Source organism: Diabrotica virgifera, chromosome 8, assembly GCF_917563875.1.
Source record: "Diabrotica virgifera virgifera chromosome 8, PGI_DIABVI_V3a".
Classification (NCBI taxonomy): domain Eukaryota; kingdom Metazoa; phylum Arthropoda; class Insecta; order Coleoptera; family Chrysomelidae; genus Diabrotica; species Diabrotica virgifera.
Genome location: NC_065450.1, coordinates 63,576,061 through 63,597,965, shown reverse-complemented (window position 1 = coordinate 63,597,965; position 21,905 = coordinate 63,576,061). Strand labels below are relative to the sequence as shown.

Genomic DNA, 21,905 nt, shown 5'->3' with positions numbered 1-21,905 from the left:
AAATGCTGTGAGCGGCGAACTTTGAAAAACCCTGTTTCGAAAACTGTAAATCCTAGAGACTTCTACCAAACGTCATTTTAAAGAGAAGGGATGAAAGTTATTTTTCGCTGCAGCAATGTCTATACCTATATCTCTGTGGGAAAAAGTTATGGGGCAAAAAACAAAATATCTTTCTTTCGTGCTTTTTTCTTACTTTTCTTTTGAGTATATTTTTGTAAAAAAACATATTTTGGAATTTAAAATGTGATATTTCGATAGTAAATTTAACCTGAAACAATTTTCCTGTAGACGTGTTTGTACCAAAAGTGCATAGAACTCACCCTAATTTATCCTGTGCCTAGGGACTAATTCACGCCTTTCTCAAAAATTCACCCATTTAAATGGTAGTACCCTGCGGTTTTTGTCAAATTTATGGTTACATTGACCATATGGGACAATAAAATCTCGTTAACGTTGTAGTTCCTTTTAGCTTTCTTATTGTGAACATAAATCAGCTATATTTGTACTTGTAGTTGATACTTACAAAATTGAATATTTCTATGCACATTAAGCCATTGTTCCTAGGACTTCTGTTATTTTTCTTTTCTTGTATTGCTGTCGCCACCTCCTCCTCTGTGGGCTGCTGTCTCTCATTTTTCTTTAACTACCCACTTACCCAGTTGACTAATGCTATAGGCTCCACCTCACCATTTCGACCATTCTGTTTTTCCTCCACTTTACCTCTTCATAAAGTAATACACATTTTAATTTAAGGTCAAAAGGAGTTTACCCACCAATATACATTAATGAGACACGTTCCGACTCATACCGATGAAAGAAAATTTCGATGTGTCACTTGTGGTAAAGGTAAGAAAGATTAAAATGTTAATTCAATTACAGGTACCCCTCCTATAATACATTCCTATACAATTTTACGTAAGAAGCTTACTAGGTTTAAATTATATTAAAGTGAATTAGTGGAGTCAATGAAGGTGGATATGAGTTATTACCTCAGATTTCGTTGAACCTCCATCGATATTCATAAAAATTGGTGAGTGGTTAAAGGATGCCTCAAGGAACAAAGGTGACATAGTGCCAACTTGCGCTTTTTGCATTTTAGGGGTGAAATACACCCCTTTTTTAAAAATTATTTTTTAGATTTCTGAAAGTGCAGTCACTGTAAGTTTTCACTTCCTATTTTGTTGAACCTTCATCGATTTTCATGAAAATCGGTAAGTAGTTAGAGGATACCTCAAGTAATAAAAGATATATAGCATCAACTTGCGCTTTTGCATTTTAGGGGTGTAATACACCCCTACTTTTTAAATTGTAAAAAATGCAGATTTCCGCATTATGGCGCAAGTAATCTCGTTTAATTAAGAAAAATAAATATTTTTTTTTTATATTTATGTGCATGAATTACATTTTTTTTTAATTTTTCAAACCTTATAGCAACCAAAAATCCGAAAATTAACAAGTCGAAAATCAAAAACCTTATTCTTCTATATTTCTGAAAGTGTAGTCACTGAATGTGTTCACCCACGATTTCTTTGAACCTTCATAGATTTTCATGAAAATTATTGATTAGTTAGAGGATACTTCAAAAAACAAAAGTGATATGGCACCAAGTTGCGCTTTCTGCATTTTAGGGGTGAAATCCACTTTTTTTTTTGATAAAAATGCAGATTTCAGCATTCTGGCTCAAGCAATCTCGTTTAATTAAGTAAAATAAATATTTTTTTACATTTATGTGCATGATTTATAATTTTTTAAACCTTATAGCAACCAAAAATCAGAAAATTAGCAAATCGACAATCACGAAAAAAATTAATCTTTTATATTTCCAAAAAGGCAGTCACTGAAGGTTTTCACCCCTGATTTCGTTGAACCTCCATCAATTTTCATGAAAATTGGTAAGTAGTTAGAGGATACCTCAAGAAACAAAAATAATGTGGTACCAACTTACGCTTTTATCCTGGGGGTGGATGTTACCCCTTCTCATGGGTGAACACTATTTTATTAAAAATAACCCCATAATTAGATAAGGAGTAAATTCTAAGCAAACTTTCTTTTATCAAGTTTATAAATTTTTTATTTAAATATTATTTCATAATTTAATAAAATATTATTGGTACAGTAAAACCTGCCAATAACGGCCACTAAAAATAGAAAACAATTGGCCGTTATAGAAATGTGGCCGCCAATGCTAGGTTTCCTTTTCCACAAATACCTAAAATATAATTGAAAATTTTAGTAATTAAAGCAAATCTAATTAAATATAATTCTACAAACAAACGGAACATACTAAAACTAAATTCAATTTACTACAATATAAAACAATATCTATACGAAAAAACAACTACAAGAAAAACAGAATTTTTGTTTGTTTTACATTTTTTTAGATAAACGAAACATACTAAAACTAATTTAATATAGGTAATACATAATATAAAACAACATACTATAGCTACTACGAAAAATACGCTTCCACGCTATCGTCGTGCTTCCATGCTATATTCAACAAAACCAACTTGGTAGGGCCTTTAATTAGATATCGCAAATCACTTTGGCTGATTTTGTCTGCATATATATTATGTTTGAGGAATCCCTTTTTTTTTTGTGAGACTGGATGTAGGACATTTCTCAAGTATGAATTCACATTCATGGTATATCGTTGCTATACAGGGATAATAATCTGTGCAATGTTATGGTACAGGCTACGTTAAATATGAAGTAAATGTGGAAGATATACACTGGTTATTCATTTCAATGTAATTTGATTGTTTTTTAATCGTTTACAATATTTAAAATAATTAAAGACATAAAGTTAGGGATTTCAAAAATAAATTCAGTTCTCACTGGCGGGGTGGGAAATAATAAAGTGCCATACAATAGCATTTCATTACAATACTCATTACAAGCATTACAGGCTGCTCCGTTTGAGAAAACTCATACTCTCAAACTTTGAAAAAACACTCATTCAGTTTCGACCAACCCTGTATTAGCTAAAATTAAACGTTTTGCTAGATTAATAATTTTTAACAATAATAGATTATATTAAAAATCACTTGAACATAAATTGATTTTCTGATGTCAAATCACTACAATTATACAGGGGGTGAATATTGCTATGAAATTTGAAAATAAAAACGTAATTATCTTTTAAACTACTTCGTATAACATCACAAAACCTGATATTTTAAGAAATAAAACATAGAGGAGAATCCAAAAATGTAAAAATATACAGGGTGTTCCATTAAACAAAAGATAATTTTGTTTCACCCTGTCAATATGGGTGGCCCTGTATATTTGGAAATGTATTTAAATTCTGATATTATCTATGCCCCAATCTCACCTAAATAAACTTTCTTCGTATCTCTTACAACAAACGACTAATTGGACTTCCCACAACCTGTATACATACAAAATCTCCGCTATAAAATTTTTTTAAAGAAAATGTTATTGGTTTTTTTAAAATAACTCCGTTAAATTTTGAAATATGAGATTTATCCAAAAACCATTACAAAGCTAAGTAAAAGTTCTTTAAGACTGTATTAAACATCATTTCTAAATCCTTTATTTTTTTTTAAATACAAGGTGAAAGGGCCCCGGTTACATGGTTCTCGCAGTAAAATTTAGGTTTTAAATGTTTCTATCTCGGTTATTTTTTGTCGTAAAAAAGTATTAAAAAAAGAAAAAGCTCAAATAAAGTTAAAACTAAAATTTTATTCTCTACCATTTTTTAAGTATATCGAGTATTTTTGGAGTTATTATCAAAAGAAAATGAAATTCACGAAAATTTGAAAAATTCTAATTTTTTTTAATCCTATTTTTTTTCAAAAATATGCATTCTAAACCGGTCAAAATTGTTGAAGTTATTACTCATGTTAAAATAAATAAAGTTTCAAATGGGTTACTATAAATTTTAATTTTTGTGGAAATGACGTATGTTTCATTTTTCATTCTTCCCTAAAAAATCTGAAAGGGTCCTCTTATTTCCATCATAACTTGCTTAATTTTGATGCTATCGACTTCTTATATAGCTTTTTGATAGTTACCTTTAAGTACTTTATTAAAATGTTTAATATCTATATTTAACAAAGTGCATCTTTTCCTGTTATTTAAGCTTGAATACTAAGATTTGAGTACTCGCGGAAAAAGAAATATACATTCAATTGCATATAACTCACGTTGTTTATGTAATAAAGGATTTTTCGAATAAGGAGCTTATTTATTTTTATATTATCTTCGATTTTGGTAATAACAACTTTTTTGAAGAAACTTATGGTTTTTGAGATATTTATGAAAAACTGCTTTAAAACATGGATTTTTTTCAGGAAAAATCAAAACTTTTGATCTTTAATAACTCAAAAACTATTGATTTATTGAAATAACTTTATATAACAAATTTTACTTATAATTTGTCCCTCTATCGATTAGTGGTATTATTTTTAATAAAATAATTTCCACCCCCGAGAAGGGGTGGCATCCCCCCCTCCAGTTTAAAAGCGCAAGTTGGCACCATGTCACCTTTGTTTCTTGAGGTATCCTCTACATACTTACCAATTTTCATGAAAATCGATGGAGGTTCAACGAAATCGGAGGTAAAAACCTTCATTGACTCCACTAAATTCATATTTTTGATGGAACAGAACAAAAATATGCATACTTTTGATATTTCCTTTAATATAATTTTACACTATTATTGCAAAGCTGGACACCTGCATCATTGTGGACACCTGGAAAAATTACTGCTCAGAATTATACAGACACTTAAAAAAATGCTTCAGCAGTCTCAGAGCCCAAGAAATATGCAATCAGAGAGGTCTTCTTTTTCTTTAACACGTTGACGGACAGAACGTCTATAGACGTCTAATTTTCATTGATGTAATGTGATACAACGTCTATAGACGACATTTTTAAAATAACAAGTTGTGACAAAAAACGATAGATCTACAGATGCATATGAAATGTGACATGACGTCCATGGGTGTCTTACACATGCTTACAAAAAATGTTACAAATTCATTGTTTCTATAAACTATAAGTGCTAAAAGAAATTCACTAATTTCCCTATTCTACATTGCAAAATACAGTCACAACACTTGTTTATACATTTGACGCACTGTCCGTCAACGTGTTAAGTACCGTGCCCAAATTTTGGACGTGGGTAGTTTCCATGACAATTTGCCAGTCCATTGACGAAGGTTTCGGAGCCATGCATATTTCTTCCTGCCAATTCCTCTTTTTCCGTCGATCTTTCCATTGAGTATTAACTGAAGTATCCTGCATCTACCACCTCTCATTATATGCCCCACATATTAGAGTTTTCTCTTTTTTATTATCTTCATTAAGTCATTAAGTTTGAAATGCGTTGGACCCACGATATTCTGAGAATTCTACGATATGACCACATCTCGAAGGCTTCTAATTTGTTCATCATGTTAATCTTCATGATCCAGGTTTCACATCCATATAGTAATACAGGATAGGTACACATAACATTTTAGGAACTTGATTCTTAGTTGTAAGTTCAACTGAGAATTGCTCAGAATAGAAAGTTTCATAAATGCTCCTCTTGCAATTTCTATACCAGTTTTGATTTATTTATCCAGATTTGTCTCATTTATCCAACATCCTAGGTATTTAAAATGGCCGACGTCTTGTTTACTAACTACAAGTAACTTTGTCTTTGTTGTATTTATGCTAAGTCCGTTATTGGAGCATTTTCTAGTGACTCTATCGCGGTGTCATCTGCATATCTGATGTTGTTAATAGTTTCTCCCCCGATTCGAACTCCACATTGCCCTTCCAAGGCTTCGTTAAATATTATTTCTGAGTAAACGTTAAACAAAGTTGGGGACAACACACAACCCTGTCTGACACCTCTTTGAATGCAAATTTTGTCTGTTTCTTTGCTGTCTAGCAGAATAAAAACTTCTTGATTCCAATATAGATGTTGTAAAAGTCTCAGATCTTTATCATCTATTCCAATCAATCAGAGAGGTAGAACCAATTATTTTAGGAGCAGAATTAGAGAAGGCTTCCAACCAACTGACAGATTTACCGAAATCAGAGGTAATCGTTGATTTTTACCTTCTTTCTTCTTCTTCTTCAAGTGCCTTGTCTGTTATTGCGGACGTTGGCTATCATCATAGCAATTTTAATTTTGTTTTCTGCGTTTCTGAATAACTCGATCGATGTTAGTCCAAACCATTGACGTACGTTTTGAAGCCATGAATGTCTTCTTCTTCCGGGCCCGCGTGTGCTTTCTATTTTACCCTGTATTATCAGTTGGAGTATATGATATTTATCATATCTCATAATATGACCGAGGTGTTCAAGTTTCCGTTTCTTAATGTTAGTGGTGTGAGTCATCCAGTGCTTTTTTAAAAATTTGTTCGGAGTAAATATTAAAAAGGAGAGGGGAGAGAACACATCCCTGACGCACACCTTTTCTGATATCAATGCTCTCTGTGCACGCATTGCCGACTTTTACCCGGGCTGTCTGAATACAGTAGCGACTTTTCACAATTCGGATGTCCTTGTCCTTATCATTAATTCCTATGTTTTGTAGAATTTCAATTAGTTGGTCATGTTTTACATTGTCAAAGGCCTTCGAGTAATCTACAAAGCACATGTAGACATCCTTGTTCATATCTCTATACACCTCTGTGCTAATACTTGCAGACAAAACACTGCCTCCCTTGTGCCCAAAGCGTTCCTAAAACCAAATTGTGACTCGTTGATTTCCGCTTCACACTTGTTGTAGATTCTGTTATATATGATTTTGGTGAAGATCTTCATTCACTGTACTAAATTCTTTGCTGGATAATTATAGTAACATTGAACATAAACACTTTTTTCATAGAGCAAATGATACAGACTCTAGTCTTAAAAATGTTGTATGTGGGGCACCACAAGGTTCAGTATTGGGTCCTCTACTTTTCCTTTTATTAATGACATCACTAGTTTAAAAATCGATGGAAAAGTTTTTCTTTTTGCTGACGATACCAGTATCACTTGGAGCAACTCAAATATCGCAACTCTTCATGCTACTATAACTTCTGATCTACTCACAATAAAATCCTGGTCCGATTCTAATTTACTCTCTTTTAACGTAGATAAAATAGTAGCATTATCCTATAAAGGAACTCTTCAACCCTTACCTCTTCATAACAGCCAGATCAGTATCGTTGATTCTGTAAAGTTTCTTGGTATTTTTTTAGATAGCAACCTTAAATGGTCCCTTCATATCGATGTGTTAAGCAAGAAACTATCCTCAGCTTGCTTTGCAATAAGATCTATTTCGAAGGAAATGCATTTAGCCTCTCCCAAAATTACATATTTTTCTTTGTTCGAGTCCCATCTTCGATATGGTCTATGGTGGCTCCCGCCTTCTGAGCCACCCTGGATACTTAGGGGTGGTTACCCCGACTATGAGGGTTGATGTAGTAAATATAGTTCGTTGTTAAGACATTTATTTACACGTTAAATATATCACAGAAAGTAACTGGTGGTATATTATTTACTTGAAATCGATGTTACCCCGTCGAATCTCAACTGCTAATTGATTTATCTGTTCTCGTAAAAATATAATTAAAGTCGGTTATTGTTTATTTACTGTTTTGGTAAGCCGAGGTGACCGTGATTCAAAGTGCTGACTGTTAATAAACACCCACTGAATATTATTGCAACTCGACCTTGTATCAAATACTAGCATGCATCGATGCAAAAACTAGGTTAATCGTATTTATTAAAACAACCATTACCACGGGCATTTAATTATTAAAAGGTTTATTTTTAATATGATGTTTACTGAGATGCTGTGTATCCCAATTCATCTTCCCCTTCCCCCGAAAATTTTCTGACTACGGAAAAGGAAGAAAATTTTTCTAATAGTACCACTAATTACTTGCTGCGTTTTACGAAGTACAATATATACATTTTTCCTGTAAATACTAATTAGATACAAAAAAATAAAAGTGAAAATGTTTGTTATCTAGACTGTTCCCGTTTCACTTGTCACTCACGGTGTTCTCGGATTGTAAGCATATAATCTATTCTTATGTATTTCCTTGATTTTATTGTTTTCCGATCTGATCTTACAATTAACATTATTTACCTCTGTTATTGTGAAAGGGCCTACATAAAGACTATCAAACTTACCATTCTCTTCCCTTTTTACCAGGACTAGGTCTCCTATTTTAAATTGTTGTGGTGTTGCTTTGAGCTTATTCTTTTCTTGTCGCTCTTTTTTGTGCTTTAGTAAGAAGGTTCTAGCTCTCTCGTGTGCGCTTTGTAGTTTGTAACGTAACTCATTGTAGTAAGCATCTATATTGTAACATGGTTGAACCTCCTGTGTAAGGTCTTCTGGTAGGTTAACCTTCCTGCCATATAATAGTTCAAACGGTGTGTAACCATGATACGCGTTAGGGGTTGTATTGTAGCAGTATGTGAACATCCTGCAACACACATCCCAATTTTCTCTGTCTTCATCTATGAATGCTCTTACGTACTCGTTTAATGTTCTGTGTAGTTTTTCGCAACTTCCAATGGACTGTGGATGGTATGCCGTTGAGAAGTTGTGCTCTATTTTTAATAGCTTTGTTAATTCCTGCATTACTTCATTTTTATATTCTGTGCCTTGGTCTGTTCTTATTTGCTTCATGAGTCCGTATGTTGGTATGAAATGATCAAAAATTCCTCGGGCTATTGTATCTGCTTCTTTATTGCACACGGGTATGCTGACCGCGTATTTAGTAAGTTCACATAACATTGTTATACAGTATCTATTACCTTCGTTACTTTTAGTGAATGGACCTATCGTATCTATGTATACTATGTCCCATGGTTTGGAAGAAGTGTCCGATATCACGAATTCTTCGACATGTGTTTTTTTCGGTTTATTAATTTGACATTTATGACATTGTTTAACGTATTTTCTTACGTCTTTTTCCAAATGTTTCCATCTAAATCTTGCTTTTAGCTTCTTTATTAGTCTGTTATTTCCTACGTGTCCTCCAAACATCGGATGATTGTGATATTCTTCTATTAGCCTGTGTTTTTCTTTGTCTTCTTCTATTGTTTCTGGTACTTCACATATGTATATTTCAACATTCTTTAATATTTTGTTTCCTTGTTTAATAAATTCCTCAATTGTGCACACTTTAAAAATAATATCGTTTACGTATATTTTTACTTTACGTACTGCATTCTCTACCGCCAGCTTATCAAGCTGTGCCAACATTTGGTTTAAATCGAAATGATTGAATCCTGTGGCTATGCTCTTGCTGCACTTTATTTTGTTTTTGACCCTAATGCTCAGCCTTGGTGAGATTAGTTCTGCTCCAAAAGACAAAATTGGTAGTCTATGCGCCTCTAAATTATTTAGTACCTTTCTTACTGTCTGTTTGGGGGCTTCTGGCTGTAGTGCGAGTTCACTTTCTGCCTTCGTTTGCCTTGCTTCCTTCTTATTTTCTCTTGCTTGAGCTCGTGTTATAGCTAATATATGGGTATTGTCTATGTATAGGTTCTTTAGTTGATGTAATGTTATTCTTGAAAGACTATCTGCATAGTTATTTTTCCCTGTTATGTATTCTCTTTCGAAATCGTATTCCTCTAAATCTAATCTGATTCTTGTAAGTTTCGAAGTTGGTTCTTTCATTGCGAATAAATGTGTTAGTGGTTTATGATCCGTTTTTACTAAAAATGTTGGTGCTCCATATAAATAACATTTGAAATGATTAATTCCCCAATGAATCGCTAGTAATTCCTTAACGATTATAGGTTTATTACATTCTCCTTTATTAAAACTTCTTGATGCGTATGCTATAGGTAGGTCTATTCCGTTATAATCTTGACTTAAAATTGCTGAACAACTCTCGTTGGATGCGTCTGTTGTTAGGATGAATTGTTTATTGAAATCTGGATATTTTAGGATCGGTGGCTTCATCAGAGATGATTTAAGCTTATTGAATGCTTTTTCACATTCTTCTGACCAAAAAAATTCTACTCCTTTTCTTGATAATCTGTTGAGTGGTCTGCATATTTCAGCAAAATTTTGAATAAAACGTCTATAATAGTTACAAAATGCTACGAATCTTTTTGTTTCTTCCGCTGTCTTAGGTGTCGGATATTGTTCAATCGTTGCATATTTCGCTTTGTCCGGTGATACTCCTTCCTGAGAAAGATCATGTCCTAAATATGTTACTTCTCTTCTAAAAAATTTACATTTTCCTGGGTTAAGTTTCAAATTGAATTTTCGACATGTCTCAAATGTCTTTTTCAGGTTGTCTAGGTGATGTTTTTCAGATATTCCTATCACTACTATATCGTCCATGTAAAGAAATGCTTTGTCTGGTGTTAATCCCGAAAATGCTATTGACATCATCCTTGAAAAGCTATTTGGGCTTACATTTAATCCAAAAGGTAATCTGGTAAATTGAAATGCTCCATTTTCTGTGCTAAACGATGTGTATTTTCTCGATGATTTTTCTAATGGTTTCTGGTGAAAACCTGACATTAAGTCTATAACTGAAAACCATTTTGCTCTTCCTAGTTGATCTAGTATCGAGTCTATCCTTGGTAAAGGAAATTTGTCTGTGACTATTTTCTTGTTCAGTTGTCTAAAATCTATGCATAATCTCCATGCTTTATTTCCATCTATCGCCTTTTTCGGTACCAGTACTACTGGGCTGTTGTATTCTGATGTAGACGGTTCTATTATTCCTTGGTCTCTCAGTTTTTGCACTTGCCGGTTTAATTCCTCTGTTTGTGCATGAGGTGTCCTATAGTTTTTAATGTATACCGGAGTTTGGTCTTTAACTCTCAGTTTCTGCTCGTAGAAGTTGTTACATGTTAGCATGTCATGCCTTAGGGCGAATATATCTGAATAATCTTCACATAAAGATACTAACTTATCGCGTATGTATTCTGGAATGTCTAACCTCAATGATTCCCGTAATTACTTTTTCCTATCCTTGCTGTCGTTGATCAGTCTATATATGTTGAATAATTTAATGTCTAATGTTTTGATTTCGTTTGTCTCTACTTTTACTGTTTCGTAGGTTGTGTTCAAAATTTTGATGTACGGATTATTACTTGAAATAATTGCTCTCGCTATGAATATTCCTGGTTGTATTTCTTGTTGTTCCACTATCCTGTCGTTCTTCAGCGTTTGAAAAATTTTTACGATTCTGTAAATTTCACATCTAGGCGGTATTATTATCGTGTCATTATCTATATTATCCAAAATGTTTGTACTAATGTAACAATCGTTGTCCTCTTTAATGTGCATTTTAAGGTTAGCATAGTCTAGTATGCATTGAAAATTTGAAATAAAGGCTCTCCCAATGATTCCGTCGGTTGGAATAGGAAAGCTAGGTTCCACTAATTGAAAGATATGCTCAAATCGAGATCCTTTTACTTCTAGTGTTGTTTCAACTTCTCCCATTGTTTGTAATTCTCCTTTAGTTACTCCTTTTATTTTCGCTTTTGTGTTTGGTTTCACATGTTCCTTCATAAAATCTTGTGAACATTTCAGTATTGAAATATCAGCTCCTGTGTGTATGATAAAGGTATTTGTGTTTTCTAGGATTCCTGTTTTCATTTGTACAAAATTCGTTAGGTTTAAGTCGAAGTTGTAAATATTATATTCCACTTGTGACTGTGTACTTCCCTTGTTTCGTTCATTCAAAACCCCAACTGCTGGTTTTCTGGTTCCTCTTGGCTGTCTTCTAACTCAAGTAGCCTTACGTTTCTGTTTCGTCCTCCTCTCTGGTTTCCTCTGTACGTTTGGTTGTTGAATTGTCTATATCCTCTGTTGGAATAATTCCGTTGGTTTCCTGTTTCTTCTCCTTCGTTCCGTTGTCCGAAGTTATTTCTTCTTCCTCTGTCGTATTTGTTGTGGTATCCTCTTCGGTATTGCTGTTGTCCTCTCCTATTTTCATAATTCGTCCTATAATTGAACACTCTTCCCTGTGTGTTCTCCTCTGTCGTATCAATCGATAAAAATTTAGATACTACTTCCTGCGGTGTTGTGAAATTACCTGCCTCCAGTATTAACTTTGCTCTATCCGTATTAACGTTTCGCTTCATTGTTGCTACAACTGTTTCCGTTGTGTATTTTTTCGCTAGCTCCAATGGCATTCCTTCCGCTATGTATGCTACCTTTAACTGTTCCGCTGATTCCTCTACTTCGGATGCGTACACTGCTGCATCTTTGTTTCCTTGCCTTTTCTTTGCTAACTTGTCTATTATCGTTTTCGGATTGTCACCTCTTAATTCCTTCTTCAGTGCCGCTGCTATAAGTGGGATCGTATCCTCTGTAGTTATCAGATTTCTAGCCTTATTAGTCAATCTTGTTTTTATTAATGTTATTGCTGTTTCTTCATGTCCTTCTGCTATTTTTCCAAGTAACTCTAATGCGTCTAAAAATGGTTGTAGTTTCCCTGCGCTTCCATCAAACTCGTTGGGCAATACCTTGCTTGCAATATTCAAAAATTCGTTGATTGTCAGAGCCATGTTTAATATTTTTATCTCTTGTTTTATGTCGCTTTTCCCTCTTTTATTTCCTCGTCACTTTTTTCCTCTTCTACTTCTTCGTCGCTTTGTTCTTCCTCTATTTCCTTGTCGATTAGTTGGTGTATTGAACTTGGAACTACTGTCCTTAAGTTTACAGCTTGAAATGAGCGTATAACTTTGTCTCTTATTTTTCCGAAATATTTGTTGCACGCTTCTCTTTGTTTGTCCGATAGCGCTTCCCAATTTTTCTTCGTTAAATGTGTGAATTTGTTATACAATTTAATTAGCTGTGTCGTTACTTCTTCTTGTATATCCTTAGATTTAGGTACTTTCTTCTTCAAGACCCTTCTACTTTGTCTTGTTACTTCTTGCGTAATCTCCTCAACTATTTTGATGAAATCTTCCCAAGTAACTTTGTTGCTACTCATTTATTCATAATTTTCTTATTCCTGTACCCGTAACGAACGCATAAATTTGACAGTCTTACGAGGTATAGTAAATATATATGAAAAATATTATGTCAAAAATAGTAAAAAATATAGTAAATTGCCATAAAAAAAATCAGTATATCACTCAATATAAATCACCATTAAAAAGGGGTCTACTGCTTAGCCAATACAAATGTAATAAAAATCAGTAGTCAAGTAATAAATGGATAAAAATCAGCAAAGATAAAATATGTTGGTAAATATATAAAAAAATCATATAAAAATCAGTATCAAATAAAATGTATCATTACGTCCTATAAATAACTAATATCAGGGTTAAAAAAAAAATTCTGTATATTTTGATAAATATTGGTATCATAAGGAAATTAAAATAGAATAATTAAGTAAAAATAGGTAAAACTTAAAAGGTAATGTGCGTCTTAAATTATAATTACGTTAATATTACTTTATACTTTATGCTTTATATTATACGAATCAGGAAATACCATAAAAATAGATAATATGGACTCACCACTTTTACACGGTCTGTGTTCGTATCACCAAAAAGTCCTCGCTGCACGTTCCATAGCATTGTCCATTGTCCCACGATGTTCCATCTCCATACCAAGTTCCATTTTCCATACCTCAGCTCCGTCTCGGGCCTGACGTCTCCATCCTTTTTCTATATACCACACTGTTCTAGGGTGGTCGAGGAGCACGAACATTGACGTGTTTTCCCATTTCTCATTCTAGACTGCTTGTTCCTTACGTTCTCGCCTGGTCTTGGGTCGCCATATGGTGGCTCCCGCCTTCTGAGCCACCCTGGATACTTAGGGGTGGTTACCCCGACTATTAGGGTTGATGTAGTAAATATAGTTCGTTGTTAAGACATTTATTTACACGTTAAATATATCACAGGAAGTAACTGGTGGTATATTATTTACTTGAAATCGATGTTACCCCGTCGAATCTCAACTGCTAATTGATTTATCTGTTCTCGTAAAAATATAATTAAAGTCGGTTATTGTTTATTTACTGTTTTGGTAAGCCGAGGTGACCGTGATTCAAAGTGCTGACTGTTAATAAACACCCACTGAATATTATTGCAACTCGACCTTGTATCAAATACTAGCATGCATCGATGCAAAAACTAGGTTAATCGTATTTATTAAAACAACCATTACCACTGGCATTTAATTATTAAAAGGTTTATTTTTAATATGATGTTTACTGAGATGCTGTGTATCCCAATTCAGGTCTTCCTTTTTGGGGTTCTGGTACAGAGCTGCCCAATCCGATGTTATTTTTAAATTACAAAAAAGAACAATAAGATAATCTGTTTGGCCTCAGAAGAACAACACATTGCAGAAGCTACTTCAAAGATCACAGGATTCTAACACTACCTTCTTTATATATTTTAGAAACTGTTTGCTTAATTCGTAAACATCTACATGTCTTTCCAGCAAGACCTAGGCATGACTATTCCACCAGAAATCTTTGACATCTATCTACCGATCCCGTCCAGTGAGTTAGTAAAGAAATCTATATTATATTCTGCAAAAAAACTATACAACCATCTCCCTCTACAACTTAAATCTGCAACATCTTTCCCCAAGTTCTGTAAAACGACAAAAGTCTATTTATCTGAAAGACCATATTATTCAATAGCAGAGTTTCTTAACTAATAACTAAGAAATTACAGTATTCTTCTGTATAAGTAGAATCTTAATCTATATTTGAGTGTCATATACAGCAGCTGAACTTATTAAATTTCTTAAGGTAGATTACGCAATTTGCAATTTTTTTTTAATTTTACAATAGATTGTTACTGATTTTTATTTCACTTTATTATGTTTTATTTATATTGACGATTTATATAATTTTAGTAAGTTGTATTTGTTATTATTTTTATTTATGATTCTTGTAAGGTGTGTCTATAAAATTGTTAAATTTTTCATGACAATAAAGCATATTTCTATTTCTATGTACCAGTGGGGGATGGTGTCTATGCAGAGTATCATCGTCGGTGTATGACAGAGAAAGTAGTCGAAATAATGACAACAAATTTTATATTATTCGTTACTTCATTATTTCGAATACTTTCTCTCTCATACACCGACTATTATACTGCGCATATACGCCATCCCCCACCGGCACCTTTAGAATCTGTGCACTGTACATGAGCCTATTTTATTCTGTTAAAATATTTTGTAAATCGAAACTACTTCCTATTATCAGCCATTAACTTAACCAATATTTATCACCCATTTCCAAATCCATTTATTTAGCCTTTCGCCAGATGTCGACTCTTTCCCAACATAGAGCTATCCACTCCACTGAAAGACCCTACATATGCGAGGTTTGCCAAAAAACCTTTAACCGAGTCTCCACCCTAATTTCCCATCGAAAAACTCACACTGGCCTTAAACCCCATAGATGCCATCTATGTACTAAAGCTTTTCATCAGAAAGGTAAGATTGGAAATAGGGAACTTGCATAAAAATTTTAATTCGAGAAAAATGCTGTCAATCACAACAGAACACAATTTAAAATATATATCACAAAAAAAAATAATCTTTGTTCAAAATACACTTGATTTATTAAAAAAACTATTAAGCAGACGACAGTTATTAAATACTTACATTACAATTAACTTCACATACATGAAGACCTTCAGAATGAACTAAAATGTCTGTAATCTCCTTTCAAAATGCATGTAACCACTTTATTAAACGCCGTTTCTTATCGAATGTTAATCTAATAAATATTTTATTGGGGGGGGGGGTTAATGGTTGTACTTTAACATAATGGTACTAAACAACACTTATAATATTTACTTTTATTTTCCATAGTAAACACACACACAATTCAATACTATCTCCTCAAAAACTGTATCAAACTCCTGTATATACTTTTATATGAGACAGGAGAAATGTTATTACAAAATATTACGATATGACGTACGTCACAAGTATTCGCGCGCTTTTACGATAGTTTGAAATTATTTAAATACAAGATTTTAAATTTGTACTTCTAATAATAGGGGAGGAAAGTATGCTAAATTTGCAGTTACTCGAGCGCTTTGGGGACCTATTGGGCTGTGAATAGTAGGTCCTAAAACCAAAAAAAGTTAAGTAAACTTTTCCATTTAAGTGGGGACTTTCCATTTTTTTAAATTAATTTTCCATTTCCTACAATCGATTTTTTCGTTTATTGCGCCATCTATCCATAAAAATGTCTCGAATAAAAGTTACGTATTTTTACGTAAGGAATCCAAATCTGCAATAAAAAATTGGGGCTCATATTTAAGATTTTAAAGTAAACCTCCACCCCATCTCAGTAGGGGGTCGTGTTTGCTGTCATTCAACAGATTTTTCAAAAATATTGAATACGTGATGTTGCAGTTTTTCGATCTGATGTTTGATGCCCCGCTCAAACCGTCAATTTTTTAAATATACACTCTTTTGCATATAGGTACTTAAATTACTTTATTTTAAGGGGTCATATACGTTACTCGAGCTTAAAAAGTAGTCTAAATGTAATGATAAATTGTACGAAAACTATTGGGCTAATTGATTTCATTTTTTTTTATTTTTAAGGTGGACTCTCAAGGAGCATAAAACATATGTTGAAAGTTAAAAAATAATTAAAAACATGGCGGCTGCGTCCAGTGGCGTAGAACGTGTTTTTTTTTAGGTCAAACGGTGGGCATGATTCAGCTCGTAATATTTATCTGAAACAAACATTGTTTATTTGTTATCATTTTTTAGAGTCATAGTTCTCATGTGACGAGGGGAATTTAAGAAAAAAAATTACGGAAATGGTCGAAATTTTAAAAAAGTCGTAATTTTCACAAAAAAAAAATTGTCTATTTTTTATTGCTATTCGAAAATGGTTAAATTTAATCAAAAAAGCTCTCGTCACACGATAGTGAATCTAATTTAGAATATGTTAAGCAGTTATCATGCCCACCGTTATGAAAAATACTATTTCGAGAAAAACGCGTTTAAAGTTTTGCAAGAGTTTTTTTTTTTAACTTCGCCAATAATTCGAATATCTAACTCGTTCTGGTCTTAAAATGTTTCTAAGAGATGTACCTTTTAAAATAAGAAAATCGATTTTTTGAAGCCGAGAAACGTATATGACCCCTTAACCTGACGATTTCGAGTTTTTTAAGGATAGATTTTTTTTCAGGCCCCCCTTAACGAACCCCCCTTTATTCAGATCCTTAACCTGACGATTTCGAGTTTTTTAAGGATAGATTTTTTTTCAGGCCCCCCTTAACGAACCCCCCTTTATTCAGATCCAATATATGTTATTGGTGCAATTACAAGGTACAAGGTTTCTCCCCATGTGATAATCTGACGCGCTCGAGTAACTGCAAAAATCCCCCTTGGGCTCCCCTATAAGTTTTTAAAGCGTGAAATTTTAGAAATTTTATTTTTAAACGTAACTGAACATTATTATGTAATATGTAAAACAAAAATGTGCAAGTTCCCTATTACTCTTTAATTACATCTTTCAGTTTTTATTAGTAAGTTTTTATGTTATCTTTTTTGTTGTCAGGATCATCCAGTTTTTTTAAGTATTATGGTCTCATTAAGACCATAAGACCAAGCTCATTAAGCTTGGTCTTATTTCTCTGGAATTTTTTTTATTATTTAAAATATAGTAAAATATAGTTGATATAATTGAACTTTTCAATTTTAGGAAACTTGCGCAACCATATATTTACTCACACAAATGCTAGGCCTTATAAATGTGACATTTGCGAAAAAGGATTTAATCAGATGTCTAATCTGATGTGCCATAAATTAAAGGTAAGTGTTATTACCTTCATTCCTTCAATAATAGTCAAATTTGATAATTTTTATTGAAGGCCCTTTTGTGTTCTGCTATATGCTTACTACCAGATGTGAAAACTACCGCACTACCGTCACTAATAACACGTGCAAGTAAAATCTTGTTGGATATCATAAAAAACATATTAAAACCATATCTATATTACCAAATACCTCGGAACAAGCGGGGTTTGTAAAGGGTAAAGGTACACAGGAACAAATCCTGAACCTGAGACAACTCATTGAAAAGTCTAGAGAATTTCAAGTACCTATGATTATATGCTTCGTTGACTACCAAAAGGCATTTGATTGTGTAAGCTGGATAAATCTGTGGTCCATTTTAATAGAAATGCACCAATGCACCTGGTGACACTTATTAAAAATCTATACCAGTCCAATATAGCAACACTGCGACTAGATCAGAAGTTCTCAAACCAATTCAAGACCGAGAGAGGTGTTAGACAGGAATGCGTGTTGTCACCTGACTTATTCAACATTTATGGTGAACATGTCATAAGGATGGCTTTAGAAGGATCGGACGGTGGAGTAACAGTAGCTGGTAGGAAAATCTTCAATTTAAGATTTGCTGATGACACTACACTTATAGGAACAAATGAGCAAGAAATGTTTGATCTCTTGCGAAGAGTTGAGTACGAAAGCGATAAAGTTGGTCTCAAAATCAATAAAGCTAAGACAAAAATAATGGTGATCGACAGATTCCATACTATTCAACTGGCTAACACGTTACAGGAATACCATATAGTAAACACCTTTGTCTATCTCGGGTCTAGTATAACTAACGATGGTAACTGTGAAGCAGAAGTTCGGAGACGTATTGGTGTGGCAAAAAATGCAATGAGTCGCTGAACTAAAGTTTGGAAAGACAGATCTATCTCTCAAAATATCAAGTTGAGATTGGTGAATGCCCTTGTATTCTCAATATTTCTATACGGAGCAGAGACTTGGACTCTTTGCGCACGTGAGCACCAAAAAATTGATACCTTTGAGATGTGGTGCTGGAGAAGAATGCTGCGCATACCTTGGACAGCTCATAGGACAAACGTTTCCATTCTAAACCAACTCGAGATCGAAAAAAGGTTGTCCACAATATGTCTGCAACGAATTCTGCAATTCTTCGGTCATGTGGTTCGCAGAGGTGACGATAGTTTGGATAGATTAATTGTTTGTGGAAACATTCCGGAGAGAAGATCAAGAGGACCATCACCAACTACATGGTGCAACAAAAGTAAGAATTCAGCTGGAAACTCATTCTGCGAAGCTCTTAGAGCAGCTGAAGATAGAGACCAATGGAAAAAATTGTTAGGAATATTAGAAGAAATCACGATCCTCAATAATGAGGAAACGACAAGAGAGAGAGAGAGGTACGTTTGTTAAAGGTTCTGCCTGTTTGACCGATGTAAGTTTTTGGACAGTCATCACAAGACAGTTTACCAGACACCACTTTACTTAAGTTAAGCAAATACATTAAAAACAATAAGAGCCAGAAGAAAAAACAATTACAGAGTGATCTATACAAAATGACATGTCATCATCATCATCAGTAGCTCGACAACCCTTTTTGGGTCCTGGCTTGTTCTAGGATTTTCCGCCATTCTGTTCTGTTCCTTGCTTTGTTCTTCCAGTGGGTAATCTCAAGTGTTTTCAGATCTTGTTCCACTTGTTCCATGTATCTAAGTTTGGGTCGCCCCTTTGACCTTCTCCCTACTGGTGTTTGCTTCATTATGTGTTTTGGTGTTTCGGTCTCCAACATTCGTTCAACATGTCGTCCGATTTTTATGGATGTTATGACGTCGGGTTCGTTGTATGTTGCGTATAGTTCAAAATTATATCTTCTGCGCCATACGTCATTTTCTTTCACCCCCTAATATGTGTCTGAGGATTTTTCGTTCAAAAGTACCTAATAAGTTCTCATCGCTTTTCGACAGTGTCCATGTCTCTGATCCATATATAAGGACCGGTTTTATCAGGCAGCATCATGTATGATGTTTTTACACGCTTCTTATTCTGTTTATATCCTCGTGCTTTTGTCTGTTTTCTAGCCTTCTAGTCTGTCTATATAATAGAATATATTCTTTGTAATTGGCCTTTTTGCTGTTGTCTGCTAAGTTTTTTATTTCATATTTTTCAATTTTGGATCCCTTTTCTTTTTTATGTTTGAGATTCTGGCTCTTATTCTACTTTCCACTAGGTAGTGATCTGAGTCGGCATTTGCCCCTCGTCTGCTGCATACGTTTATTACGTCTGAGTGATGTCTAGAGTCAATAATAACATGATCGATCATGTTTACTGTAACCCCACTTGGAGATCTCCACGTTCCCTTATGAATATTTTTCGCTGGAAGAATGTGCTGGCAATGACCATGTTAAGGGAAGTTGCTAGATTTATTGGTCTGATGCCATTGTCATTGGATACTTCATGGAGGCTGTGCTTACTTATCGTTGGTAGGTATTGTTGCTCTTTTCCTATTTTTGCGTTGAGATCACCATAAATAATTTTTATGTCATTCTTTGGGCATGAATGGTATGCAGCTTCTAGTTCTTCATAGAATTTTTCTTTGACATCGTCTTCTTTTTCCTCTGTAGGGGCATGCACGTTTAAAATGCTATAGTTAAAAAAAGTTTCCTTTAGTCTCAGGATACACATTCTAGGGTTCGTAGCACGAAAGTCTCTTACGAGGTGTTTAACCATTAGCGTCGCAACTATAGAATATAATGTGGTGTCTTTTGTCAATGGTGCCAATCCCGGTCCATCTCATTTCAGAGCTGTTATATGTATGTTATATCTATTCAGTTCACCGAGCAGGTTTTGGAGGGCTCCCGGTTTATATGGGGATCGGATGTTCCATGTCGCAATTCTTAAATGACATGTGGTGACTGTAAAAAAACTTACATCGTTCAAACTGGCAAAACTTTAAACAAACGTATAGCAGTACACAAAAGGGCTTTCAATAATATAAAAACATATTCTATGTATTATATGTAATTATTTTAGGCTCACCAGAGAACTGAAAAACCCAAATACACATGCAAAATTTGCGACAAATGTTTTCCCAAACGCATAACTTTAAGACAGCATGAACAATATACACACAAAATTATATCTCCTGTCGATTCCGTGGAATTGGAATACCCAAACCCAATTCAAAAGTCATCTGAGTAAGTAGCTTCTGTATCTGTAGAGTAGGGAGGGCGAGTCAAGTCCCACCGCACTTAGGCTACAATTGACCCATTGTGCATCCTCCCAGGGGTTGTCGTCCTTAGCTCGTTGTCCATCCTGCTATTTCCAGGAAGGTGGACAAATCGCCAGGGGACATCTCCCCTATATCAGCAGGTGTAGTCCAAGGCTCGCCGAACGCATACTCTCGTATTGACGGTAACTCCGGACATTCACATTCGACATGCTCGACAGTTTCGTCATCTCGTTCAAACTTCCTGCACAGAGGTGTGTCTACTAGCTCCAGTATGTGGAGGTGTTTGTTTAATTGACAATGGCTAGTTAAAAAAACAACTGTCAAGCGTAGGTTTTTCCTGGTCATTCTCAAGTACTTTTCTGATGCTGACTTCCCAAGGTTCCTTAGTGTTACCTTAGCAAGTCTACATCTTGACCATTCTTCCCATCTTTTTACGGTTTGCGTGTGGGAGTGATATTTGGCAATTTCCGCGATTGTAGCAGTTTACCAGCAAACAGATCACCAGGTCCTAAGATTCTTAGGCCTGCTGCCTTCCTATCTAGCTGGTCAGCAATGCGGTTGCCTTTATTTCCTTTTTGTCCTTTAACCCAGCTCAGGATGATGTTGCCATCCGAAGCTTGGGCTAGTGACTCATGACACTCCATTACTAGCCCTGATATGACACGTGATCTATTCAGGGTTAGTAGCGCTTATTATGGTTTTACCGGCTATACTTATCCGGGTTATCTATTTTGCGGCTATGGAGATACAAGCCATCTCACTCTGAACTACGCCGGCATTTTTGCCCATACCCAATTTTATACTAAGGTTCAGTGATCTGGAGTACATTCCGCATCCTGAGCCTTCTTCCATTTTGGAGCCATCGGTGTAGATGCAATATGCATTTGCCACGTTTTGACTCCCTATGTTGTCTTGTTTCGC

General features: G+C 34.4%; 1 protein-coding gene across 7 annotated transcripts in view; it reads left to right on the top strand.

Annotated features, from left to right (window-relative positions):
• LOC126890603 (zinc finger protein 710-like) overlaps window positions 1-21,905 on the top strand; it is a 51,348-nt gene that overhangs the window by 20,426 nt on the left and 9,017 nt on the right. For 5 of the 7 annotated variants that reach the window (XM_050659681.1, XM_050659680.1, XM_050659679.1 and 2 more), the window contains 4 exons: window positions 754-846; window positions 15,221-15,403; window positions 17,643-17,752; window positions 20,786-20,949. In XM_050659681.1, coding sequence (XP_050515638.1) covers window positions 754-846; window positions 15,221-15,403; window positions 17,643-17,752; window positions 20,786-20,949 — 550 coding nt within the window. The remainder of the gene's footprint in view (window positions 1-753; window positions 847-15,220; window positions 15,404-17,642; window positions 17,753-20,785; window positions 20,950-21,905) is intronic. The other 2 variants (XM_050659683.1, XM_050659682.1) reach the window with 1 other exon arrangement.